Below are 27,086 nucleotides of genomic sequence, written 5' to 3' on the forward strand. Positions count from 1 at the left end.
TTTTTTTCTCAAACACTTCGGTAATCATCTGATTCCATCATCCATCTAACAGATTTATATTTAGCACTGGGGGTACTTTTCTCAAACAAAAATTAACTTTTCAATATGTTATAGTTAGGGGTTCTTTTCTCATTGGATTTTAATTCATCACTCAAATACAAACTAAAGTGCTGCAGTGCACTTCCCAAAAATGTCTGATCTTCATTCTTTCTCCCAGTGAACCACTATGTGAGAAAAGCCCGCATTTAAACATTTGGACTACACTTGTCCTTGGTACAATACGAAGCACAGGCAATGAGCTAAATCTAATAGTCCAGATTGCTCCACTTTGATCTCAAGCCCTTGTGCTTTGTTTTGTTCTTTGTCCTAAAATTCGACAGTAACATAGACGATACATTTTTAACTGGGTTACTTGCAATGATTAGCATGTATTTTTACATAAAGGTGGATTTCAGTAAATGAGAAAATCACAGAAAAGATATTTTTTTTAAAAAAGATGAATCTTGTAGTACATTAAATACAACCTGAGTGACAGAACTCAAGCTTTCATTCCTCTTCATTTGGATGAATATGGTCCATCTAATGAAATCCTCATATTCAGTTTCTCAATAGGATGCAATTATGATATAACGCCAATACAAAATTAACACAAATTGCAGCCAACTAAAACATGTTTCCATTTAATGTATAGCACAGGTCACAAGTAGGTTTGCATTATTTACTGCATCAGTCCAGTGTGGTTTGAAGGCAACCAGACAATGGCTCTGCAGAGATGTTTTAGGAAGCCTATGTTTCTTTATAGCAGCCTTTAGCTCATTTGCATTGTTAGTTCTGGTGTCTCATTTTATCATAGTCTTCTGTTGATTTTCTGGGGTTTTAGGTCTGGCAAGATTGTCATCCAATCCTGCACGGTTATACTATTGTCATTAAAAAAGGTCCCGGTACTTGTTCCAACTGCCAAGTCCAGCAGGTAAATGAAATCAGGCTCTTCACTAAGTTTGTCAGGTTTAAGTAGCTTATATTTTCCTGGTAAATGGCTGTACTAACTTCAGACTCGATAAGCACATAGCAATTAGGCACAGAACCAAAGATCTGTGCCTCCTCCATATTCCTCCAAACTCTAGGGGTTTAATCCAAAATTAAAAGCAAAACTTACTTTTTTTTTTTTTTTTTAGAGAGGACTTTGGACCACTGAGTAAAAATCCTGTGCTGCTTCTTTTTAGGACATGAAAGACATTTTTTATGCTCTCTCTGGATCAGGAGTGGCTTACCACAAGAAATGTGACTACTGTATGTCATCTCCTGCATACATCCACATTTGGTCACTCTTGTAGCACTGGCTCAAGCTGCAGTCCATGCCTTGTGAATTTCTTACAGAACTCTTTAAAAGATGTATTTGATCAGGTAATTTGATTAGTTAATTTGAGTTGATTTATTTGGCTATTAGTTTCTATATAGGCTGTATTCTGGGTATAAATTTAGTAATTGTAGATACATTTTAAGCCACAGTTACGGTGCATCTATCTTAAAGGCAACTGCTGTTCTTTTTGAATTACTTTTTTAAGTTTATATCAAGTGCAATTATTTCCCCCAAAGTATTGACCCATCAAAAATTTATTGTCAGCTCTAAATTAAAAGGAATTGTTTAATTTCACTTTCACTGTTAGAGACTGTTCAGTGTCTCATTACAGTACACCGTATCTCACACTGTGACTCACAGGACCTACAGCAGGTAGATAATGGTATCAGCTATTACAATTATTACATTTTTTATTAGCCAAGCTGAGACACTGTGGCCCACAAGGCAGAACTGATGAAAAGCACAACATGATAACATGTGAAAAAAAAAAAAAAAATGCTGATATAAAAACTGGGTAATGGAGGAATGAAACAGACAGAATGGAATGAGTAAAAGATATACAACTAATGTGAGATATGATTTGAGCGCATTTTCTGTGTGTGTATTGCATTCATGCATAGATAGAACCTCATCATCTTTCTGTATTATGCTTTTCATTACAGACAGCATACGACTTATCACAGTGAGCCAGATCTTCAGGAGGCTGCCGGTTTAAGGAGAACTGCCAAAGGATAAGTCTCAATCCGTACTCAGCCATCATTTTCTCTCATACACTTCTCACTTTCCATGCCCCAAAATACAAAGACGACGCACACATCTGTGCAAGCACAAAGGCAGTAAGACCAACAACCCAGACAACTGGCTTTTAGAGATTCTTCAATGAGGTCACTATTAAGAGAAAACTTTTCTTTAGATAATTTTTTAAGAATCTGAAAATTTGTTACAATGTCAGCAATAGGATTAAGATTACATTTTTTAACTTCTCAGTATAGTCTGAAAACTGTATCAAAAAAGCAACATCTTGTGTTAGTGTCGTAAGTATTTGGACATAAATTACCGGAAGGTCATTTGGAATATCTGTCCCAAGTTGACTTGCTGCGTTTTGTTGTTGTATCCATGCAGCATCTCACCAAACAGAGTGTCATTGAAGTGGACATCTTGCCTCAGGCATTTTTGTCCCTCACAGTTCTCTGACTGCAGAACGCAGGAGCGCCCATCTCCTGCCAACTTGTACTCCTGCACGCACCTGCGAACGAGGCACAAGCTGTCAGCGTAATGCAAGGTATCTGAACATACACACACACAAAGGTGAAAGGCCTTGTTCAAAGAAAAAATAATAAATATATAAGTTTCAGGTGATATAAATAAAGGACAGTCAGGGACATGCTCAAACTGGCTATATCTATATCTATATACTGTATCTGTATATGTCTATAAGTAAAGTAGTAAATACAAGACTGTTTTTGTGCCCAAACTGCAACGTCCTGGCTCATGTCTGTAGTGTTGTAAAAAATACCAAATTGTACCAAGCATTGTACAGTACAGTAATTGCACCAGTTTCTGGTGCAATTACCTTAGTCCACTCAAAATAAGATAAAACCAACTTACAATCAACTTTTCAGCAAGCGGTTTTTATGATGTAAAGCACTTGAACTTGTTACTGAAATATGTTATAAAAATCAACTTAAATTAAATCAAAAATTCCTAAATAGCGATCAAAAAGTACTAGGTACACTGGAAGATTGTTTCAATTATAACAAGACATTCCTCCCACGTGGAGCTAATGCATATTTTATCAATTGCATATGTATAAAAAATTGAAGATAAACACAAAAAAAAAATTTATTTGATTTTAAGGTGAAAGGAAGTCACACTAACAAAAAACTAAGTTGTATTTATGTCACATACAGCACAGTGTTTGCAGATTGTTTTAATTTCTAAATGGGCATTAGACTGATGAACACTGTTAATTATAACCTTGCCATTAAAACCCTTCTTAAGGAGGAAGCAACGTTCCCTGCCAGTAGACACCAAAGAAAAAAGTTACATATTCCCTTGTTGCTTTGATAAGCTTTTAGAAGTAAAACAGCAGCCAGAAAGTGCTAATCAAATGTGCTTGATTAGCTGATTATTAGCAGATGGGGCCACCTATGAAAAAGCAAAAGATTTTTCAGCTTGCTGGTCTATTACATTGCATACAATGGGAAATGTATCACCACAATTCTGCTACTGTAATGCATTTGAAATTTATGTTTAGAACAGATCATAATGCATTGCCAAAAAATATATAAGAAAAATATATTTTTCTTATGTCGTAGTGTGTTAGTGTTAGATCTTATCAATACTACAGTGGAGATGCTGCATGCACCTTAAAAATTGCGTTATAATAAATCATTGAGGACACGTGCGTTAATACAGCACCAAACCGGAAAAAGTGTTAGCAGTAAATTTAAGCAAGCTATTTTTGCTGCTCTCCAGACTGGGGAAGGTTATAATGATATTTCTAACCAAACTGACGTCTCTCAATCTACAGTGACACATTTTTGTTTTGTTTTTTACAAGTGGCAAACCGGTTAGACAGCTGCAGGGACTATAGTCCCTTGGAATTTCCAAGAACCTTCCAGGGAAATTCCCCAAAGGTCAGAGACTGAAATACTCACAGTCTTTATAATAAAAATATAAAAAGGCAAGCATGGCTTTTTTAGGAAGACTTTTCATAAAAAAAATATGTTCTCTTTGAAAATACTATGTCAGTACAACCTTGGTTTATAAAGTTGCACCAGGATGAACCGCAACAATTCTGCAATGACATTCATCTGACAGATGAGACCAAAGTAGAAATGTCTGACCATAACGCACACCACCATGTAACCCCAGTCACTAAGCAGTGCAGTGGCAATGATTTGGGATGGATTTTCAGCCAGCACACTTAGCAGTGACTGAGTCAACCATGAACTATACCAATAGATTCTAGGGTCACAGATGAGGCTGGTGTATGACAACTCAAGCTTGGTTCAATCTGAGTCAATCATAAAAGTGCCACGGTGGTCCAATCAAAGTTCAAACCTCGACCTGAATGAAATACTGTGGCAAAACCTTAACCTGCACACCTCAGTGTATTGGAGAAATGTTGCAAAAATTTTTCACAATGATGTTAGAGACTTACAAAGTCAAATGAAGAAAAGTATAGTTTCAGAGATATTGAATTCTGGAGTGTACTAAATAATTCCCATGACTGTATTTACACCACCACAGTTTTTACAGATTTTCTTTCTAGTAGTCATGCTCACCCGCAAAACATAAGAACATTGTTGGAAGTGGGGTCATCTTCAAGAGGTACAAGCTGCTGAAGGCACAGCTGTTCACAACCTCCGTTGAAGCCATCCGTGCAGTCAACGCCTCTGGAGTAGTCATAGCAACCTGAGCCATCCTTCATTGGTCTCAACCCCTCAGGACACTGCGAGAAAATTGATTAGGAGAAGGAGGAGAGGAGGTGGGAGACACATGGAGGGACAGAGAAGGGAAAAGGATAGATTAGGGACAGGGAAGAGAACAGAGAGGTACCGAGCTCAGATTGTGCATTTTAATCAGGACGCCAGGGTAATGACAAGATGATGATTGATGAGATATCAAACACAAAATAGAAGACCTTGGGCCTTGGATTTAAAAGAAAGAATTCTCAAACACAATGAAGGATTTTCATACAGTGTTGTAATAGAGAGGTTTTCATGTGATCCCATAGCAAAACAGAGCAAACTGATGGCTCTTATCATAAACACAACTCAGCTCGATACAAGCTTGGATAGATACTCCACCGGCACTGAGACCTGTGTGTTTTCCTGTGCCAGGAGCAAAACTCCAAGTGTTATGTTTTTCCGATAAAGCTGCACACTGACAGGAGGAAAAGCAGCGCAGGAAGCTTTAATGTTTATCAGATGAGGGATGGGTGTGTAGTCTGTCCCTAAACCAAGGAGTGTGACCAAAGAGGGGGAAATTCTTGATTCTGGAAAACTGGGAAACGGAGAGAACAGAAAAGTCATATATCTGCCTCAAGTTTAACAAATAATCACTGTATATTCTCTTGGTGTGTCATTTTAAGGGGAAATTTTACAAGAGTTTAATATTTAAAACCTTGAAATTAAACTGTGTCCATTGAAACTTGAGTGCATTAACAAAATCAGCGACAACTCACTGACATTGCCCAGCAGTAAGCTTCCACTTTCAAATCACATTATGCTGAGTTTAAATATGCAGAATGTAAAAAAAACTTAATAAAACAATAGACCCAATGCTCCAACTTTAGATTGGCTAATTTACAGAACAGCCACTCATTTATGAAGTGGATTTCAATAAATTATGACTCCTCCAGCTTAAAGAACACTAATTTTGCCTGAATACAAGAAGAGCAAATGCATACTTAACTAACAGGGACTCCATTAAAAATGCAATTTTACTTATAATTAATAACTTTAGACTTAATAGACCACTTATAATGATTTGAATTGCCTCATCCATCTCGTAAGTAAACAAAAGATTAGTATATGCATGTAATGGGTTGGTTCAGCTTATACGCTAGCAAAACACTTGGGGGAGGCACTATAGATAAGTGTTAAAATGAAAAACCTACACAAAGTGATGACATTGACAGCTGGAAAATACAGGAATAAGACTGATGGTAAAAAAAAAATCGAATTCTTCCAATATTGATATGTTCGTAGATCATTTTTGAATTGTTAAATTAACACAAAGGTGACTTACAGTATTTTATTTCTTAAAGTAATTTGATATTAAGGGTATTTGAAAAAATAAATAAAATAACATAAAAACTAACATGTGCTTCTGTTTTTAATTTAAATTTTCTCCACAGCAAGGTTGAAATTTCACAAGTTAGTAATGTGTCAGACTGTGCATGCATTGGGTCCCACCGGGTGTGATATGAGACACAGAGGAACAACAAATGCAATTGCAGGTGATACAAAGCTACAGATGCATATACAGTCAACAAAACCATAAAGTGGAGACAATATATATATATATATATATATATATATATATATATGTACTGTATATACACTATTGAAGTGAGTTTCTTTGAATATTTGACAGTGTGGCCTGCTAATGCTGAATTTCATCGAGCTGTTCCCAGTAACATGCAGAAGAGGTTTAAGTTCCTGTCAATCAGCACTTTCTTCAAAGCTGCAGGTGTTGCTGCTCTGTCGTCTTTGCCAATATTAATATAACACATCTGTGGATTTCAAATGAATGATGTTAGGGACACAGTTTGAAGAGCATTGTTCACCACATTTAGTGACGGCCACTGACTCATCTGTAACACCTCAAGTTCTTGTTTCCTGCGTGGGCTCTAGCTGTGGGCATATAATGACTATAGTTAATGTTCTGTGTTGGTTTTGATGTATTTCTGTGAAACAAAAAGGAAAATGATGCAACCATTTGTAAAACTGCTAATGGTAAAACTATTCCATTTCATTATTCTCTGTTTTAATCTAGCCTTGGAAGCTGAACAAATGGTGCATAGAGTGTGGGGCTTCCACTTTATTATTACTGATTGCTTCATAGCTTTGGGTTCAAATGTTTAGGTCTTTACCAAAGCACCTTGCAGTGTCTTGCAAACATGTTAATAAAATTTGAATTACTTTAAATCTTAAAGTATGTATGCAAAAAAATAAGTGTACAGTGGTGGCATAAAGCTAACACTTCACAATATTAATATGAAGACAGTTGTGGCAGTAGCATGAATCAAGAAGAGAGTAAATCTATAAGAAGAGGGATGGAGCTACGGACATAGAATGCAATTGTGTAAATATGTCTACAGCATTGAGACTGAGGCGCAGGTTCAATTCTCAGCAAGAACTACTACAGAATGGTTTAGACATAGAGCAAAGTTTATTCATGGATTAGAATGGCCATGTCAAATCCCAGGTCTGATTCCAAATTAACATCCGTGGCAAGTCTTGAACATTGTTGCTTAAAGACACTATTCTTCAATCCGACTGAGCTTGAGCTATGTTTCAAAGAAGAATGGGCAAATATTTTCCCAAAAATAAGCTGGAATTACAAAATTGTGGGCTTTACAAAGAATTCACTCCGGGGCACTGAATACTTAAATACCCCACACTTTTCAGTTTCTTATTTCTAAAACGCTTTTAAAAAACAGGTTTCTTTTTCCTATAACTTCCGAATAAGAACAACATGCTTGTGTATTTTAAATGAAACACAAGGAAGTTTGTGGTTGTAGCATAACAAAATATAAAAAAGTCCAAGAGGTCTGAAGACTTTTGCAGGGCAATATATGCAGGTGTTGGGGATTTTAAAACTAACCAAAGATAACTGAAAAGTCTGAGTTAATCTTATGAGCCTCCAAACATCTAGGTAAAGAAATGTATAAGGCTCAGAGAAGCGTATGTGTTTTGGATTGTGAAATCTGCTTGACTGACAGAAGGCAGCTCAAACCCAACGGCAGAACTGTTGGGTGGAACTGGCTCACCAGGTAGGAGTTGTTGTCGCTCAGGATTACAACTTTATATGAACATTTATCCCTTTGGGACATGGGAGACCGTGAGGTGAGAGAAGTTTCACTGCTTATTTCTCAAAGCTGTTTGCCTAGATTATCCAGACAACAAATGCAAAGTATACTGGTGCTGCTAGCTGTGTGCTGCTGGATGTAAAATCATTTACTCTAAATCATGCAAGAATGTACATAATGAATGACAAACTGCAAATGATAGACAATATCTGCATATCAGGAAATTTGTGAGGAAAATGGTGTTCTAGTGAAAAGATGTGAAATATTCCCTTAAATTAGAGACAAACCAATCCCATTTTTTGAAGTCGTCAAATCCAGTTATCATCATTGCATACTGATAATCTTTGCAGGGACCTAATTGAAATAATGCTTGCCTCTTTGCTTATTTTAAATATAATAAATAATATCACAATGTATGAATGAAACTGAAAGACGAGCAGAAAGATGAAGCTGCAGCTTTTAGTTACTTCTAAATTTCCTCTCAGGGCATCATACAGTTAAATAGCTGAAATGACTGTCCAGTTTTACAGAGGTGAAGATTTTGTCAACATATGTGCTTAAACACAATACAGATGTTATTAAGACACATACTACTCCTGTAGAATTCTATTCATGAATCCTGTTCTTCTAACTAAGAAGAATGAATTAATTAACTAATCAAGCTGAACAGAATTTCAAACTACTTCTTCAGGCTCAACTGGTACAACACTACAGGCCATTACTATAGAAATGAAGTGAAAAAATTTGGAGGCATTGATGTAATCTACTTTAAAGTGAAGTAACATATTAAACTTTTAAGTTCAAAGACAGGTAGTTAATCATATAAGTGCTAAGTTCAAAAGTGACTCAAGGGAATTGTCATATTCACAAGAAATGTAGGAGCTCTAAGATCTCACCACTGTGATGATAACAAGTTCAACGCAAAGGCAAATGCTTAATTTAAACCCAAATGACCAAATTCTTAATTCTTGAACAAAACAAAAAAAAATGGAAAGCTAATATTTCTTCTAGTTCAAGTAAGTTTTAGCATAAAAATGTATTTTAGTCATACTTTTTGCCACTCTCCATAGCGACGGGCAAGATCTCTCTTCTTGTACACTTCATTAATCAGTACCTATTTGAGATATTTGTGTGAGCTAATTTATTCACTTCTGGGACTGTATCAAACCCAGTATGAGACTTCTTGCACTTTCCAGGACCTGAGCGAAGAGTTGATTAACCCCCATCCCCTGATGAGAACTGGCAGTTACCAGCACAGAGAAAAATGATCAGGAATAAACTATACTTCTAGAGAGATGGTGAATGTAGCATGATTTGAAGTTACAGTTGGTAAGAAGTAGGGCGAATTGGCAGATTTTCTCCCCCCTAACTTTGCAATTTGGTACAGTAAGGTACTTTTCCCTTACAAAGCTGGAAAGCTTACAAATTGAAGCATATTCAGATATATGTGGCTCAAACCAATGTGTTAGGTTGTGCTCTTGAGAAGTTAGACAACCAAATACTCTATATAGTCCCAAACATAGAAAAAGCAAGACTTTCCCTTTAGAAAATATGACCGATTTATTTCTGAAGTTTAGCAGGGCTCTGTGAGAGGCTGGGTGCAGAAAGCCTGTATTCAGTAGCTGTCGCCTTCTTGTACTCTTTTACCAGCAACAAAGTGTGGAACCACTGAATGCCCAACTAGAAACAGGTATTGTCTGTATTTAATGTGTTTTTATGTTACATTTTTCAAAGTAAATATTTTTCTAGAATCAATATGCACAAACAGTAATACAGATACTGTGCCAATATAAAATATATATATATATATATATATATATATATATATATATATATATATAAGGCATTGAATGACACTTTCAGGTTATTTAATCACCACTACAAAATGTATTGTAATTTTAGTCTATGCAAACGTTGACATTTTTAATGGACAGCTGTATTTTTTGCTCTTTTGGTTTTGAGTAAATTAAATGGATTTTGGAATTTACAATGTCAGATATTGAAGACATACTGTATGTACATGATTGTGTGTCTTTATAGAGTGAAATAAACTACTTTTTTTCAACCATATGTACTGACCAAATACTTAAGATTAACAATTTCAAAGTTTTTTTGATAAATAATTTAAAAACTCTCCATTTAGTTAAGAAAAATCAGATTCCAGTTGAAGCTAAGGTTGTCACAATGATTCAGTGCCAAATTTCCTTAATAGTTTTTGTTTTCACATAGCTGCATGTCCTGCCCTACAGAATACTGTATATCTACATAAATGGCAAAACAACATTGCTGATAGGTGGTATCTTTGGAGTTTGTTGACAATACAGAAAAGCAAAATTAATTTAAAGCACAAACAAAGTCAGCAAAACTGTTCACAAAGGCAGTCCTCATAAATAAACAGTATCATAGCCTGGTTTTGTGTGTGGTAATTCTGTTTGCAATTACGCACTATTAAATTAACTTTTATATTTTAACCAATGGGATTATATTATTTTTGATATAAGTCATCTCCTACCAGCTCTTGCCTAACTGATAGGTCATGTTACTGTTATTTGGCAAGCTATACATATTATCTTTTTCATAAATTGGTTAATAATAAACAGCACAATTTCAAAATCACTCCTCATTACTGGGCATTAACAGAGCTTTTCTGCTAATAAACAAAGATTTGTATTATTCTAATTAGATTCCTGATCAAAAGGATACTAGCTAATCACATTACGATCTTCACACATGAAATACTTGGTTTTTACACAAACCATAAATTAAGATCAAAATTAGTTATTTTGTTTTCTTGGAGACAGTTTTAGATCAAACTAAACAAAAATATATAAGTGGTGAACCGTCTTATGAATAAATACAGATAATTCATTGTGTATTCTAAACAACCCCCTCATGTTTGGTATCAGACAGGGAAAAACCCTCCAGTCTCAGACCCACTAACTATATTTCAAAAATGTAATGTTACCCTTCTCAGGAGAGGAAGATTGGAGTCATTCATCACAATGAGGTGGAGCTGTAGGAATAGTTGTCAGTAATCCAGAATTGCCTTGCTCTACTCTGAGGCTGAATCCCTGAGGTTAGCACCACTTTAACACATGTCATTGTTCTGCCAGCTCTACTTTTGAGATGGAACATGACAGTAAAAACTCAAAAATATTTGATTTAGTTGTTAAAGTGGATCAAATTCTGTTAGTATTTCAACAATCATGACTCTTAACTGAACACATGTAGAATTAATTTGGCAATTCAAACCATGCATGTATATATTGACCATAAAACAGTGTTTGCTGCAAATATTACTAAGAATACTGAGATTTTATAGCCAAGTAAGCACATCTAAAAAGAATTAATGCATCAGAAAAATTAAATAGCTTGTACATGCTCAAATATCTAGATATCACACAGCATTTTTATTGTTGATACAGATAAACAATCACAATTTCCATGTATTTTACCAAGAGCCCCTAGCTTTTGTGCAATCTATTGAAAACCTTATGAGGTTACTCTGACCTTATCAAAATTATATGCTGAACATTAAAACATATTTGCCACTGCACATTGCAGAGAATGGAAAGATACATGCAACAAAACAGTAAATGCTTGAAGATGATAAGAGAAAAAAAAAAAAAAAACTTCTTTAGAAAGATGCTGAGTCTTTCACAAAACAATGAAAGTTCTGGAAACAGCACAGCTCTAAATCACACTGACAGACGAGGTGCGGGGGAAGAGGTGGGGGATAAAATACTTATATTTGACAGCCTAATCGAATTTAGAGGTGGCTGTGATGCATGGCCTAAAGCTCGGGAACCGCTCAGATGTGTTAAATTAGGTAAAACAGTTTTATTGCTTCAGAAGCAAAACCCTTCCTCTGTAAGTATATCTACACTGGCCATCCTAGATAGGAGGTTAACATGGACTGGAAACAATCAGAGATTTAACAACTCAGAAAATACAGAGAAATGTAGTAGTGCATATCTCTGTATGCTGAACAAATATGAGGTACTGACTCACTCTGCACAGCTGGGTGTTATTTAAGCATAGGCTGGCATTTTAACCACTTACGTGGTTGTCTATTTGCCTCTCTCTCTCTCTCTCTCTGTGTGTATATATATATTGGATGCATATATATATATATAACATTAGGGGTCAGAAGTATTGAAAGTAGTATGTACTAAAACTTAAAATAGTGGAAAGTATGCAACTGACTGAATTAGTTTGAAAGTAGGTCAGACTGCATCAGATAGAGCTGCTCCAGCTATTCAGCATCCAGATGCAACTGAATCTTTCACCAGTGCAGGCAGAGCGAGTGCAAAGAATAGCATGACATTAAGCAATGTTGTTGGGTCACTGCTACAACATTTGATTCACACTTGAATTGATTCTGCTGCAGTGGCACATTTGTGTAGCACACACCATGTCTCAGTGTTGCAAGAATAATGCTGCATAATTATTTTAATGTATTGGCCTTACCAGGGGATGAGGTTGTTAGTTGTAGTGTTAAATGCATAACGCATTGCAGGGATGTTTTTTACTTAAAGGTGCTTATTTTTCTGAGCAACTAAAAAGCAAAACAGACATCAAATAATGGCACAGGGATTCAAAACAGGGTTGTTAGGGTTTTGCTTTCCATTTTTATTTATCTTCAACTCAGTCAGCTGTAGAAAATATAGGTTTAAAAACATCTCGAAAAGATTAAGAGGTTTGTGTGGAATAAAAAGTCAACTAAGCACATTTTTATGTAGCCTTAATAAAAAACAGAAACAGATTTTACCTTTAGCCTTTACTGAAGTTTTTGGTCTCATGTTTTTCAGTGATGTTGTTTCTACGTTTTTATGATGATAAAAGCAATGCTTTGGCTCAAACTTGAAAGTTAAAGCACTCTAATAAAGTTCTACCTCAAACAAAAACAAAAATGTTATCTAAAGCCTGTCCACCAGAAAATTTAATTAGGGAATCACAAATAAGCCAACAAATATTGCTTTGCTTACAAGCCAAAATGGATCTGGGTATAAATTTCTAGTTTTCAAATACTGTATAGTTTGTAGAATTAAAACAAAACAAAAAAACGATTTACTGTGTTTACTCAACAGTCTTCATTAAGTGACAGGGCAATTTGTGCCCCCCCTCATTTTCACATATCCATCAGCTAAAAGTCCTAATATATGATCTCAGTTTTTCAGGATAAGCCCACTTTGCACTTTGGTAACTGGCACATTTAAAAGATGCTGTATCCATATCTCACCCTTCTTTATGTAGTGGTGACTATAAAACAGATGGTTATGGGAGTGAATAATAGCTTTGTGGTGCAGCTCCACTGCATTGTGCTACTCTTAACTCAACTTGGTTGTCATAGGCATTTAGAAGTGACGATAATATACTCTGTTATTTGGACAAGCCATCTAATACTCGCTTTTGTTTGTAACTGAGCCAAACTAAAATAATTTAAATACATGTCTCCTGCTGTACTTTTATTACCATTGAATTGTTGAAGCCCACATTACGGCTTATAACCCCTCTTAAGATCGTTTTTCATTACTTCCACTCGACACAAATCTTTCCTCCCTTGTTTGGCTACAACAGTGCAGTGTGCAACTTTGCATTGCTTTAAAAAGAAACTATTAAAGCTAAACTCAATAAATATCAGAATTTTTTCCCCCCATGCATTTCCTTCAAGCTATAAACAACTGAAATTCAGTAGTAATGATGTAAAATGAGGAGAGCTCTGCAGCAGAGCAGTGAGAGTCATGATGCTCAGTTGTCAGGAACACGGAACCATAGGGACACAAGCGGGAAGGGTTGTGGAGGGATTAGGGGATACGGGGTTGCATAAAACGCTCACTGTGTGGGAACGATATTTTACCTCCCTGCTGACTCTTTATGCAAGGCAGACAATACAAAGCAGAAATCTCCCCACATCATTCCATTCTTTATTTCTGGAGCATAAACTCAAGCACTCCAGGATAGCATAAAAAACAAAACAAAACAAACAAAAAAAAAAATCTGTTCTCTGACTTGTCATGAACATATTGAGTTTGACAGTTCAAAATTATTGCCTGGTTTGATGCTCCAACTAAAAAAGACATATCTTTGTCAAATTTACAACCAAACAGCTTCGAAAAAATCTCCCAAATGAGACAGAGACTTTTGAAATATGTGCTACCAATGCCCTACCATCTGTTAAGCCTCTGTGATCTTCCTTTGGAAATATGTTATTGGTAAATACATCAATGCCTTACACAGAAATATAATTATGCATTTAGAAAAACTCTATCACTGTCAAACCAAAGTCCTTAATGTTGCAAAAGGTTTCACATCAGTTGACCTCGAAAGTTTAGTGGGTAACTGCTAAACTCGAGTGTACAAGGTCAACTAGAATTTACTCAGACTTCTGCTGTCCAAAAAATCAACACCTGAGAACTGATATTCACTCCTAGAGGAGGGGTTTTGTCTGTACTTGCTGGTGTAAGAAGTTATGGCACAGAAATGATTTACAGAAAACAAATTTCATTCCATATTCATTGGAAACCAAGTTTTTTTTTTTAGAAGAAAAATGTATTTTATGGAAAGATAACCATAAAGCAACATGATAGTATCTGTCCAAAAATAATATTTCAATCAGAATGTACACACTTTCATGGTGGTAGTAACATCATGATGGGTGTCTGTGTTACTGCCTACTAGCACACTGCAAAAAGTGGTTGTAATACTGAAGAGGGAAGACTACCCCCTAATTCCTAACTTTTCACACAGCAGTTGTCATATGAGTGAAAATGAAACATGGTCAAAGGCCAAAAGTTGGTCTTTTGACTGCATTTTTAAGCCCTAATGTGGATATCCATATGTTGTACTGTTAACTAAGGAACACTTTCAACAGGAAACTGGATAGGAAAGAAAAAAAAAGTCAATAAAAGCAATATGAGCACAATCTTTTGAAATAAAACCATAGTACTCATTCTGTTTAGATGGCTTTGTCTTCTTTTTGTAACAAATAATAACAGGCAACATCTGCAAGATTACATTTCAAAACAACCTATCAAAGCTCGTTGTCTTGTTGCTCTCTTGCAGGGGCCTTAATGTTCTAATCTTCTGGGTCAACATTTCTCTCTGGCTATGCTCACCAACTATGACAACCTGCAGCAATTAAAATATGATTTTACATACATTTGTTGTAATATTCAATGTAGTACACAGACTGAAACACAATCTCATTCATTCTCTCTTGCCCCCATGAAATAAAAGAATGAATGTAAAATAGCCGAAAATAGTCCAATCTACTCTGTCAGGTCATTGATAAGTTGTAAATGGTAAACAGATTATACAGCAAAGAAGCACAAATGTGGTCACGACTTTCCATAATTTTTATAGAAAGCATAAAGTTTTATGCTTATTTTATGCACCTTGCAGAGAACATCTTGTTCTTCATTAAGTGTACCGATGAAAGTACTTAAAATTAAATAATCTTTTTTTCTGCTGAAACATTTAATTAATCATTAAATTATATTTTGTACTGCTTTGGGTATAATTGAAATAAAAATGGAAATGTCTAAACTGAAACATTAAATTTTGCATAGTTCATTGCTAGATTTTACTTTCTCCAGGTTCTGTACTCCCTCCTGCCCTGCATTTCATCCCTGATTCTAATCACTAATATGATCAACAATAAATAGAAGTTTGAGTTTTGGACATTTTTGCTTTCTCCGCCTGAAGGACCTGTGTTTTCTGAGTTGTGCATTTTTCTGCCTTTATAGCATTTTGTCTCATCCATTTTTGCATGCTATATGTTTTTGGTTTTTGCAGGTGTGCAGCTTAATAAAGCCCAGGGGGTTAAAGGTTTGACTGGGACCAGCTCATTGTCGGGGAAAAAAATGGAAAAAACAAAATCTGCCTACCTGTTTTATTGGCTGGTTAAACAATAAAACAGTTGTTCTGCCCAAAAGGCATGTAGGCCTCCTGGGAGAATGCCAGATGGCCAGTCCAGCCCTGTAAGGTGTAGAAAATGTTAAAAAGCCTGTGAAAATCCCCCCCCCCAAAAAACTTCTAAAAAATCTATTCCTGAGGAAGCAAAGTTTTAATGTCGATAATATATTGGCCCTTACCTTCGACATAAAAGGCACATTATCAACACTAATCAATCTCCTCAGGTACTAGTGTTCTCCTTCAGCATGAAGGTGAATCCTTACAAAATACCACACTCTTCAGCAATGGCTTGATGCGCTCCACATAAAGCCAAATCCCCACTGAGCATCCAAAGGGATGTGTCATAAAAAGGGGGATCCCTCAAAGCACCTTGCCAAACCCAATGCACAGAAAAAGTATCTGATGCAAGACCACAGAACATACCGGGAGATTACAATACTGTTCCTTCTTTTTCACACTTCATCTACTTTTTTATTTTAAAAGTTTGACTTAAAACTATCTGTAACTTATTTGATTGAATGTGTTTTATTAATTACTATTATCCAAAGCAGTTCTTTGAAAAAAACCCTTTTGTGATGAAAGGAAACTTAACAATGTAAGCAATACAATATTAGTTATCTAAAAGGAAAGTCACAGCTCTACTGTATAAAACAGATTGGATGTGGGGAAAAAGAAGGCACAAGCTCAAAAACACTAGCTTTTTCAAAATCACCATATGTAGCCTGCTGAGCTCAGATGGAGCAAGAATAAACTGTCAGCCTCTCTGTCTCAGCACAAGTGGAAAAGGAAAGGAGGCAAAATAGAATAAACAATGTCTGCTAAATGTGGGCTCTGGGTTTGACTTGAATTTAATTTATTGTAAAAACATATCAACTGTCCTAAGAGCAGCAGTGTGCCCAGAGGGACTGACTTTGATAACATATTTTAAGTTCTTTGTGTGGACTTTAAATGCTCTGTGTTCACACAAGCCTGACAAGGGTGTTTGAAAGACGGCTGCTCCCCCCACAAAAACGAAATAACAGGAAAATATGGGGCTATATTTTTCTGCTATTGTTTTTGTCCTCTTTTTGTGTCTGTTCCACTTTGTGGTAATTCCTTATTACTAGGAGGCATTGTGAGTCCTTTTCATCTGCACAATAATCAAACTTTTGAAGAAAAATGTATTATTTTTTTTTACAAATGTCCTGTCCTCCCTTCCACTATTTACGTTATTTTGTACTTAAAAGTACAATTGACACTTGTCCAACTCAAAAATGACAACAGAAATGATGGGCATAAATCATGTCTATCAGTTGGTAACAAGATTGATCAGACAATAAACATCTTCAAATCAAGACGTGACAACTGCATAGCAGCTGTAAAGGTTTTCAGAAATATGAGGAAAAATGGTAAAATACTTTAATACTGCTTGATGCTGGCAGTGTGCATTTAAATTTAGGACTCATTTTGTCTCTTAGTGAGTATTGTTTATAAGTCATTGGGCGCGTGACTAATGGAGTAGCATATTGTAACAGAAGCCTTTTCAGTAGCTAAAACCATCTGCCAAACCAAGTAGGGATCTTCATTTAACACTTTTCTTTAACAGCATATTGTGAAGTTATTTAAGTAGTTTATAAAAGTATTACATATATATTGTAATAACTTCAATTGTTTTCTTCTACAATTAGTGAAAAACTTTTATTTTACCAACAAAGACCATTTTTACAAACTATTGAATGCTCTGTCTTTTGCCTTTCCAAGTCTTGTCTATGTCCAGATTAGATAGGAATTATTATGAACAATCCATATATTTTTTAATCACTTTACGAAGGGTTTTGTAAGAAAACAGTAAGCAACTAAAACTTTCAAAATGACTCTCAAGGCCTCTTTGGAAGAAAAAAAAAACTTGCTTTTCACCACCATAATTTGGTTTATGGGGAAGGTTCACTCTAATACAGCAGAGACACCTTCTATCCTACATCTTACAACCTCAGCTGCAGCCTTTGCCTTCAGAAAATAAATAAATAAATAAAAATATCTAACATCTGCAAAACAACCAAGATAACAATTGATTCCAACAACAACCTGCCAGATGTAGAAGTTCACTCCATCCCTTTTTTACAAGCAGTAAAATATGCAAGTCCTATGCACAAGCAGTCCACAGTGTAGAAACAGATACCTGAATAAAATGTAGTGAAGCAGAAACTCTCTCTCCATACTTGAGATTACATGTCATATTATCATATTACATTAGTATTTTTTCTGGGAGTTTATTGCATGTGTTTTGTTTTATTATTATAATGATCAAAATAGTCAGTTCTGTCTTGAGCTTAGGGGTTATTAAAATAGTCCAGGCTGTAGCCCCACAAGATTAAGATAAACAATACTAGTGTCTCGCTCATTACCAATTTAAATGCATGTAAATGTAAGAAGTCAGCGATGATTAATTGAAACAAAGCCAGCTGATGCTCACAAAACAGTGGTGTGAACAAAAAACAGACAAACAAATTACTAGAAAAAGTCAGAGATAAAGAAAAACAAGGAGAGCCAACAAAATCTGGGCAGACTTTATAATAGGGAAGGGAGTAATTTCTACAGTTGATTCTCAAAAATGATGACTATGATTATCACACATTAAATTGTACGGTTATTGATTAATCTTCACAGTGAGACAGGAGGGATGTAGACTCTTTGAAAATTAGGGTAAAAATACTCAAAAGTATTAAAAGCATACGAGCTGTGAGTCATTCTAGAATGTGGCTCTCGTGAGAAAATCTGCTTGTTATTAATCATTTTTGGTTATCGCCTGTCAAGGCCAAGTAACCTGTGGGTCTCTAAGGCCACCGATGTTATCTCCAAAACAGCTTTGAGAATGTAGTAACAAGACGCTGGATCAATTTTTTCTGATGAAGAATATTAGTAAATCAGAAGCAAAAAAAAAGGATCTTCTTGTATTTGTCTTTAGTCGTCACAAACAACCAAAACACTCATCGATTTACAGCTGCTTCAAAGCTTTTAATGACTCAGAGAACCGTCCTCCAGTAATTAAGATGGCTCATCAATTTAATTACTTTACCATGCAGGCCTGCCCTCTTCTATGCAAAGCCTGAGGTTTTTTATTCACCCTTCAGTTGAAAATATGCCAGGTTTGAATCTCATATGCACTGTATAATGTCATTTGCAGTGTTATATTTAAAGTCAAGCTACGTTTTATCAAGCTTTGTGCGTAAAAATACAGATAGTTGATCATAAAACTAAGAAAAAAATATTAAAATTCAATTACCCAAATCAGAAAGAGGCAGGATTGAAGAAATCCTTTTTCAAAAAATCTCAATCACGTTTTTAACAATCTTTAATTACCATTTTAGTCTAATTGGATAACTAGCATACAGTTCTACTCATATTTAAACTAACCTTTTAAAAACAGTTGCAATCGGCAAGTCTGTGTGTTATACAAAACAAAAAAGAAGCCATATACATAAAATAATTTTAAAAAAATAATGAGGTTAGAAGTAAACATTTAAATGTAAAGCATTGTGTAACATTGGACATTTATATTTACCTTGCTTTATGTGAAGAATACTATAATAGATTTTAGTTTTTAATTTACTTTTTGCTGAACTCTCACTATTCATATTCTTAACCCTGAATTCAAATTTGATTCAATTCAAAAATATTTTCTTAATCCAAGAGGAAAGTTAATTATTGTTGTTCGTACAGATGTTTTTGGCTGCGGCCAGGAATTATGTCCTCTAGTTATCTGCATTACAACAACTCTGTAGAAGCCTCTGATCTCAGAGTTTTGTTGTACATTTATGAATAGAAGTGCACATTTCAGAAAGCCAATTTTCTTGGCTTTCTGAAATTCATTATTATCTCCAGATGCTCCATAACTGTTTAAATAAAAGAAACAATTTCTGGTTCAGGTGCTCCTACTCCAACAGATAATGGCAGAAAAGATAGAACTCTCAACAACAAGCTTATATGAAGCATGTTTTTGCAAACCTTGAAATTAGAGACGTGTTGAGTCTTTTCGCTGATTGTATGATTTCTGTAGGAATTCTCCATCACACTGGATTTTATTTTGGGATATTAGTATAAAATTGCAGAAAACATCTACTCCCCAGCTTAGAGATTTTGAATTGTAGAAAAGTTTTAAACCCATTTATCCTTTCTTTTTATACAACATTTTATGCTTATGCTTTGTTATTTCATTTTCACTTTTTGATGTTCTGAAAAACACTTTAGTTTCATTTATATATGAATAGAAAAAACCTTGCTATGCCTTTTCCCTCTGACTCACAATATTGCGCTAGTATCACATAATATTCCAATAAAATACATTAAAAGCTGCAGTTGAACTGCAACAAAATGCATAAATATCAAAGGGATATGCCTAATTTTAAAAGCACTGCTTGTAATATAAAAAGTTTTAATGCGTACATTCACTCCCAGTATGTTGTTTCCAAAAAAATTCTTCTGGCATTACAATTCTACTATACCACTGAGAAATAAAGCTCCTCTCATGATTTAAGGCTTTGTTCCTAAATTTTGTTCCTAAAATTTTGCCTTTGGCCACAAGCACTGGGCACTTAGCAGCACTAAAGGGCAGACTAATATGCGAGTAAGACAGTCTTTGCTTTCCCCTCACACGGATCAGGCAGTCTTTGGAAATCCAGAAGATAACCAAATTAAGATGAACCAGTTAAGGTGGATCAGAAATTTAACAAGGATGTCCACTGGGCATCTCCATTCAAGGGTCTAATTGGTATGCCAGGTCTCGCTAAAGGGATTATAACTGAGCTGGCCAGAGAGTGGTTGGGGATGGAGCAAGTAGCTAAAAACTAGGAGACCATGAAATTTCTGTTTTCTCGGTGTGACCTAAACTCTAAAATTTGAGCATGTAGCATGTAGAACGGTTCCATTGTTTTAATATTTCAGGTGAATCTTCTTTCCGCTAAGACACCGGCTTTAAGCTTGAAGAACCCATGAGAATATTGCTGGCAAAAAAAAAATAACAGGAGCTGGAATACTCTCAACCAAAAGGGTTGGGTGTTCTATGACTGTCCTGAACAGGTATCACCAGCCAATCAGTTCCATTTCTGTGTAAATCTGAAAGTAAACACTCTTTATTTGAAATGAGCTTACCATGCAACCAGAGGAGTCCATCTGTCGATCAGAGACACACTTGAAATTTTTTTTGCAGCCACCATTGTCTTTGGAGCAGTCACGAACAGGTCCAAAGGACGCCAACAGGTCCTGTACTGACTCAAAGTACGTAGACATCAAAGCCTCTTCCCTGGAATTGAAGAAGAAAAAAAAAGGTTTAACTAAGGAAGTACTGAACATTTTACATATGTTTTCACAAGGCAATTATGGACACACAAGTGCAAGTAATGTCTAATTAAAAATAATGCATAAGCAGCTGAGCATAATTCCTTACCACCTAGTCTCTCAAAATCTTTTGTTGTATTCTATTGCAATTAGGAAAGTATTCAAGCTCAGCTGTATTGTGACAAAGACAGTATATTTTTAGTCACTTTAATTGATACACATACAGTTTATAATAATATGTGCATACAAAATAAAGGAAATGAACATTCGGAAGATCAAATATGAAAAGTGACCACTGTGAACCTCAGCTGCATTTTCTTGCTGCTGTTTATGAAATAAATTCTGAGATCATTTTACAAATGGATCCACCTTGGGACGTGCTATTCTGGTGCAAGGTGCATTTTTTGGAAAGCGACTGTGCTCTGGGATTTATCCGCTCATGTGAATCACATCCATTTCTGCTGAGCCGTGCCATGCCAGCACACTGGTGGTAGCTAGCTAGACATTCTTACCATGTTCCACTGATGTGAAGCCTTTGGGGAATTAGCATTCACTATGCATTAATGGTGATGACTGCTTTGAAGTAATTTCACTGTAAAAGTTGCAAATGTTCTCAGATTTTTTTTTTTTTTTTTCATATTTATATATATATATTTCTGCCCGAGTTGTTCATTACTTGTTCCTGCATGTTTTGTGTGTTTCTCCTATGTACATAAACATGTAAATGAAAATAAACACAAGCAAAAATACACAGCTGAAATGCACATTTTGTTTACCCTACTAAGCTTTTTTTCCCCCAGTTCAAATCTAGACCAAAAAAATATTTAAATAAAAGTCAGTACATTTTGTAGGAACCCTGTTCTTTATACAAGAGGTGGTCAGGAGGTGGGCAAAGTTTTGGACACATTATTTTTCCTTTATTTGTCCACATACACATTAAGGAAAATGTTCAATTTTGCCATGTCCACCTAGCTTCCTCTCAGTGACAGAAATCTGGGTAGGATGTGTTGCTTTGTAAAATATTTTAGCATATTTAATGTTATCAGAGAGGTTCTATTTAACTGAATTTCAGATTTCGCAACTAGTAATCAACAAAAGTTGATCTGGATAGCCTCATTGCTATATTAGATGAAATCATCATAACATGAAACTTGCATTCTGTATTCACCCAGGTTAATAACATTTTTGATTAAAATTTTTAAGGGTAATGAAAAAGTATCAATAGAAACATAAAATATTACAAAACTATATCCACACATCACCAGTTGCTCAAATCTTATATTACAAGTCACAAAATACCCCCCCCCCCCCCAACATCGCTAAATCAACATTAACTGCCAACACCCACATGTACTTGTAGAAATCATGAAAGAGTTTGTACATCTGCATGTCATAATGCAAATTCACACAATGAGAGATGCAAGATAAAGGAGCACAAGTGCAGTGTTTAATTAGTGTCAAAAGTAGGGCATGCAAAAAAACCCAAAAAAACAAGGAGACGTGATCCAAACACTCACAAGAAAATTAGCAGGTAGTAAACTATTAAATATCTTAGGGAGTTAGAATGTTACGGAGGGAACATTTCAGCTCCATAAGGACACCGAGTATTATTTGTGTGTGAAACTGCATGATCAAGAGAGCATTTCATCTCTCTGTGCATAGTTCAGCAAGCCCAGGGTTGTGATAAGCAGATGCTTGACCCTCTGTTGCTCAAACCTGCCAAGCAGTCCAAGAGTTGAGGACATGCTTGTGACAGTCCTGTGCTCCTATCACCCGTTTGCATAAAGGGCAGACACACTCCCTTAAAAGACAGTTTTAACTCTTTGCACTTGGGAAACAGAAAGTCTGTTTTCCAAGCATAGCTATGTCAGAAGTATCACTGATACTGTTCTCTGCATTTTAGTCAAGCATAAACAGGCTGTTTTTCTTGTTTTTGGAAAGCGGTTTTAAAACTAATTAGCTTCCACAAAAATACCACAACTGAACTAAAGAACTACTTGCTGTTAAGCCTTGCATGTTTTGAATCCTTTCTTTTTTAATTGATTTTTTTATTTTTATTATTAAAGCCAAACATTAATTTGAATGAAACAAAAAAAGCCTTTTTTGTGTTTTAATAAGGGTTCAGTCGAATAAAAGGGATACATTTTGGAAGGGCATAGCAAATTTACCTCAATTCTATGTTCACCTAAGCACACTCAGCCATGTCTGTATACTGACTTTAGTGCACTGGCTGTCATGAAGAATGAAATAATAAGCCACACTGTCCCCAGCCGTGGGACTAGAGGGAGCACTGTATGTTGTGAGAAGGAGCTCTAGACTAAAGGCAGCAGAAAGGTCTTGACTGATGGGAAAGACTGATGACTTGCTGTGTAAGGAGGAGCTTAGAGCTCCAGCTCAGTTTGTGTGCTTTTGCTTGCTTCGAATTGCTTGTTTGGCAAAGTCATTTCAAGGAAGATTTTTTTTTTAAAAGTGCCACTGAACAAATTAAGTACCTATTGATGTTGCTAAAAATGTGATTAAACTGTCCTCTTAAAAACATCAAGCTTAAAGTGGGATTAAACTTCTCAAGGTTACATGCAGAGGAAGTTTACTCGAAAAACTACAAATCGAAGTAAAACTGATGCACATTAAGATTATATGAAACACCATGGATAAATCATTTGAAGTAATCAGTGTTAAAATGATTACAATGTCCCAATGATCCTAGGAGTTGTTGTCAGGGGCATGAAGCTCCTGACGACGGAGGTAACCCTGGTAAGGTCACCTAAGGCAAACAGGTCCTATGTGAGGTATCAGGCAAAGTGCAGCCCAAAAGACCCCTTATGATGATTTCCAACAATGGTAACAGGGTTCCCTTGTCCAGACACTGGTTACCAGGGCACCATTCTGGAGCCACGTCTGGAGGTAGTGCATGCTAGGGAAAGTTTGGTGGTGCTGGAGAGCGCTCCTCATGGGGATTCCCTTTTTTTCCTGGGAGAAAGCTTGGTGAGAAGCTTGGTCATCTGGAAAGGGTCTCCACATAGAGCTGCTGCTTCTCCTCATTAAGAGGAACCAGTTGTGATGGCTCAGGCATCTGGTTAGGACACTTTCCTGGTGAGATGTTCCAGGCATATCCCACAGAGAGAGACCAAGGCGAAGAGCCACCACATGCTGGAGAGACAATGTTTCTCGGCTGGCTGCCCCAAGTGGCTGGGGAGAGGAGAGACTGGGCCTCTCTGCTTAGGCGGCTGCCCGAAAGACCTGACCCTAGGTGAGTGGGTAAATGGTGGATGGATGGATGGATCTATGAAAGCAAGTTGGTAGAATAAACTGATGTATCATTCTAATGAAAATACTACAGATTTTTATTTCTTACAGTATACATGTGCATTAATTTCTTACAAATGTTGGTTAAAACAAACATTTAAAAGCCTTAATTTTCTTACAGTCTTATTTGCATGTTAAATTCATGACATCTTTTCATAAGTAAAGTATTTTGGTAAGAATTAAAACTGCCTCCACCACAGTGTCGTTTAACAAATCATTCACTGTTACCACATCACTTAACGAATGTGAGAAAATGTGTGCCTATGTGAGAATAAACAGCTTAAGTAACAGTTCCTTTGTTTATACAATGTTTATTGTACTGTGGAATAATAGCTGTGATTTAAAAGTGCTTTAAAATGTTTAAGGGTAAATTACCTCATTCAGTTTGTTGGCTACAGAAGATATTTTGGCAAAGATATATGGTGTCACACAGCAAGTATTGTTTTTTTAAAATATTTTATTCTATTTTGTTATGTCCATAAAATCATATATTTATTTTCTTCAGCTTCATATTTCTAGATTTGTCATGATACACAAAATAAAAATTTCTTGTGCTATGAAAAAATCTGACATTTCAGGAATTGTTTGCTACAAAACCAATGGATGCATGATCATAGTTTGTATCTTTCCCATTTAAATGAGACGACATTTTTATGGATATCAAATGTAGAAGAATAAACTGCTGTTGTTGTATTGACATTTTGACATCTTTAGGTGGTAGCTAACTGATCCAGAAGCCTTTGTGCAACCTAAACCTATAGACTATTTTTAACAAATCTCGACTTTTTTTGCTATTGTTGGCTGGAGAGAGCTCATTTTTAGAAATGTGTTATCTTATGCACACATAACAGTGAAAGATTAAACATTGGCTCTATTATAATACTTACTGCTGATGTAATCACACTGCAAAAATTGCAAGCTTTGAAAGAACACCTACGCTTCACATGCTTTCCTACATAGATCTTGGTGGGTATAAAAAAGGATTAGTATTTTTAAAATAAAATACTAATTCGGCCTCCCTAATTAGTAGTGGTGAAATGAAGTAAAATACAGACAAAGTTTGGACCATGAACAAACACTTGTCTTGGCTTTAAAAACTCAATGAAAATGCTATGTAACAAAGAGATAGTGGAGAAACCCAGAGAGAATAGCTACACCCTTCCTCCCCCCAAGACTGCAAGTTCTGCCTACTGTTCTTAATTGCCTATTGATGTTTTGTTGTTGTTCTCGTTTTCGCACCACCTCTGGTTTACGCCCCTGCTTAGCAGAGGCACAAGTGAGTAATGTCCTGCCATCGTACTGCACCAGAACCAACCAAAGTGAGTTCATTCTCTTTGCACGTCCCTTCTTTTTCCTTATTTAGCAGCTCATCTTTTCTGAATTATCCAGCTGGCATTTGGTTTCATCTGCCAAGTATTTAAAGCAGTGAAAAATGAATCCTTAATTCAGAACAGTCTAGTGCACTGGGATAGAGAGAGTGACTAAAATAACACACGGATTCATAAAAAAAAGAAGCGCTCGAGACTTATGTTATTTAAAACTTCAGTGAAATGCCGTGCAACTATTTAATCCATGGCAAAGTAAAACTGTTTTGGAGAGCTACCTTTAGTTTAACAGTTTTTGATCTATTATGGTATTTACAAAAGTAAATAATTCAATGTATGAATTATGGTCACTTCAGTTGATAGGTTCTATCAATGCCTTTCAAAAGGAAAGACGGATATGTGCATTGACAATAGAACTGAGAATGCTGAGAGAGCTGAAGATGCTGTAGTAGTTAAGGGTAATGAGAAATTTGGCATTATAAAAGAAAGGGAAATATCAAATATTCAGAAGCTCAACTGAACGTAGTTAATTCTGTTTCTGTTGTTTCCATGTTCCTTAGCTGTACAGATAGATTTCCGTACATGATTCAGTTTGTAGATTACTTTCCTTTTCATTTAGTAGTGTGCACAATACTTTTGTTGTTTTTTTTGTAGATATGTTTGGTGGAGGAGTCGAAGATATTCACCACTATAGTTTTCAATACTGTTCATGTAATATAGACATTTCAAAGTTTAAATGTGATTTAACCTGATTGGACATGTGGACTTTTTTTTTGAATATTCAAGCTTAAAGAAATGCCTTATGTTGTCATGCCTAAAGAGATTTGAAAACAGAGTGAGAGGCAACCATATTTCATGCATAAAAATATTCTCCCCAACCCTTTCCATATCACAATCAATGCTTTTGGCACTTTGACTCTTGCATGACTTAGCCTTATACTGGCTGCATCTAAACACCGACGTACCATACTTGTTATTAATCTCCCTTTCTGCCTCCTGCCTTTTCCACATGATGAATGACCACACGACACAGCCCAAAGTTAGAGCGCTGCTCCTGCATGATTACAGGGCCCGTTATTGGTCTGGCCCTGCACTTGATTAATGCTCTTATTCCCGCTCTCCACAAATATGCTGACTCTCATCAAGCAATTTTGTCACTGAATGGACCACCTATGCTTTAGAATTTCAACAATCATAGAGCAAAAAGGTGGTTCTTCACAGAAAAAAACTGGTAAAAGTAAATTATAAATTGAAGATTGATGCATCAGTTGTTATGACCATGTAACTGTAAAACATAATATCGAATTGAGTGAGATTGGCT

General features: G+C 35.8%; 1 protein-coding gene across 2 annotated transcripts in view; it reads right to left on the reverse strand.

Moving 5' to 3' along the window:
* astn2 (astrotactin 2) overlaps positions 1–27,086 on the reverse strand; it is a 261,598-nt gene that overhangs the window by 97,307 nt on the left and 137,205 nt on the right. Inside the window, exons 11-13 of one of the 2 annotated variants that reach the window (XM_023338121.1) lie at positions 20,949–21,099; positions 4,651–4,817; positions 2,418–2,606 (exon numbers count right to left, since the gene is read on the reverse strand). In XM_023338121.1, the coding sequence (XP_023193889.1) occupies positions 2,418–2,606; positions 4,651–4,817; positions 20,949–21,099 (507 nt within the window). Of the gene's footprint in view, positions 1–2,417; positions 2,607–4,650; positions 4,818–15,793; positions 15,877–20,948; positions 21,100–27,086 lie in introns of those variants that run through there. The other variant, XM_023338122.1, reaches the window with a different exon arrangement.

This window comes from Xiphophorus maculatus, chromosome 8, assembly GCF_002775205.1.
Source record: "Xiphophorus maculatus strain JP 163 A chromosome 8, X_maculatus-5.0-male, whole genome shotgun sequence".
NCBI classification, from domain to species: Eukaryota; Metazoa; Chordata; class Actinopteri; order Cyprinodontiformes; family Poeciliidae; genus Xiphophorus; species Xiphophorus maculatus.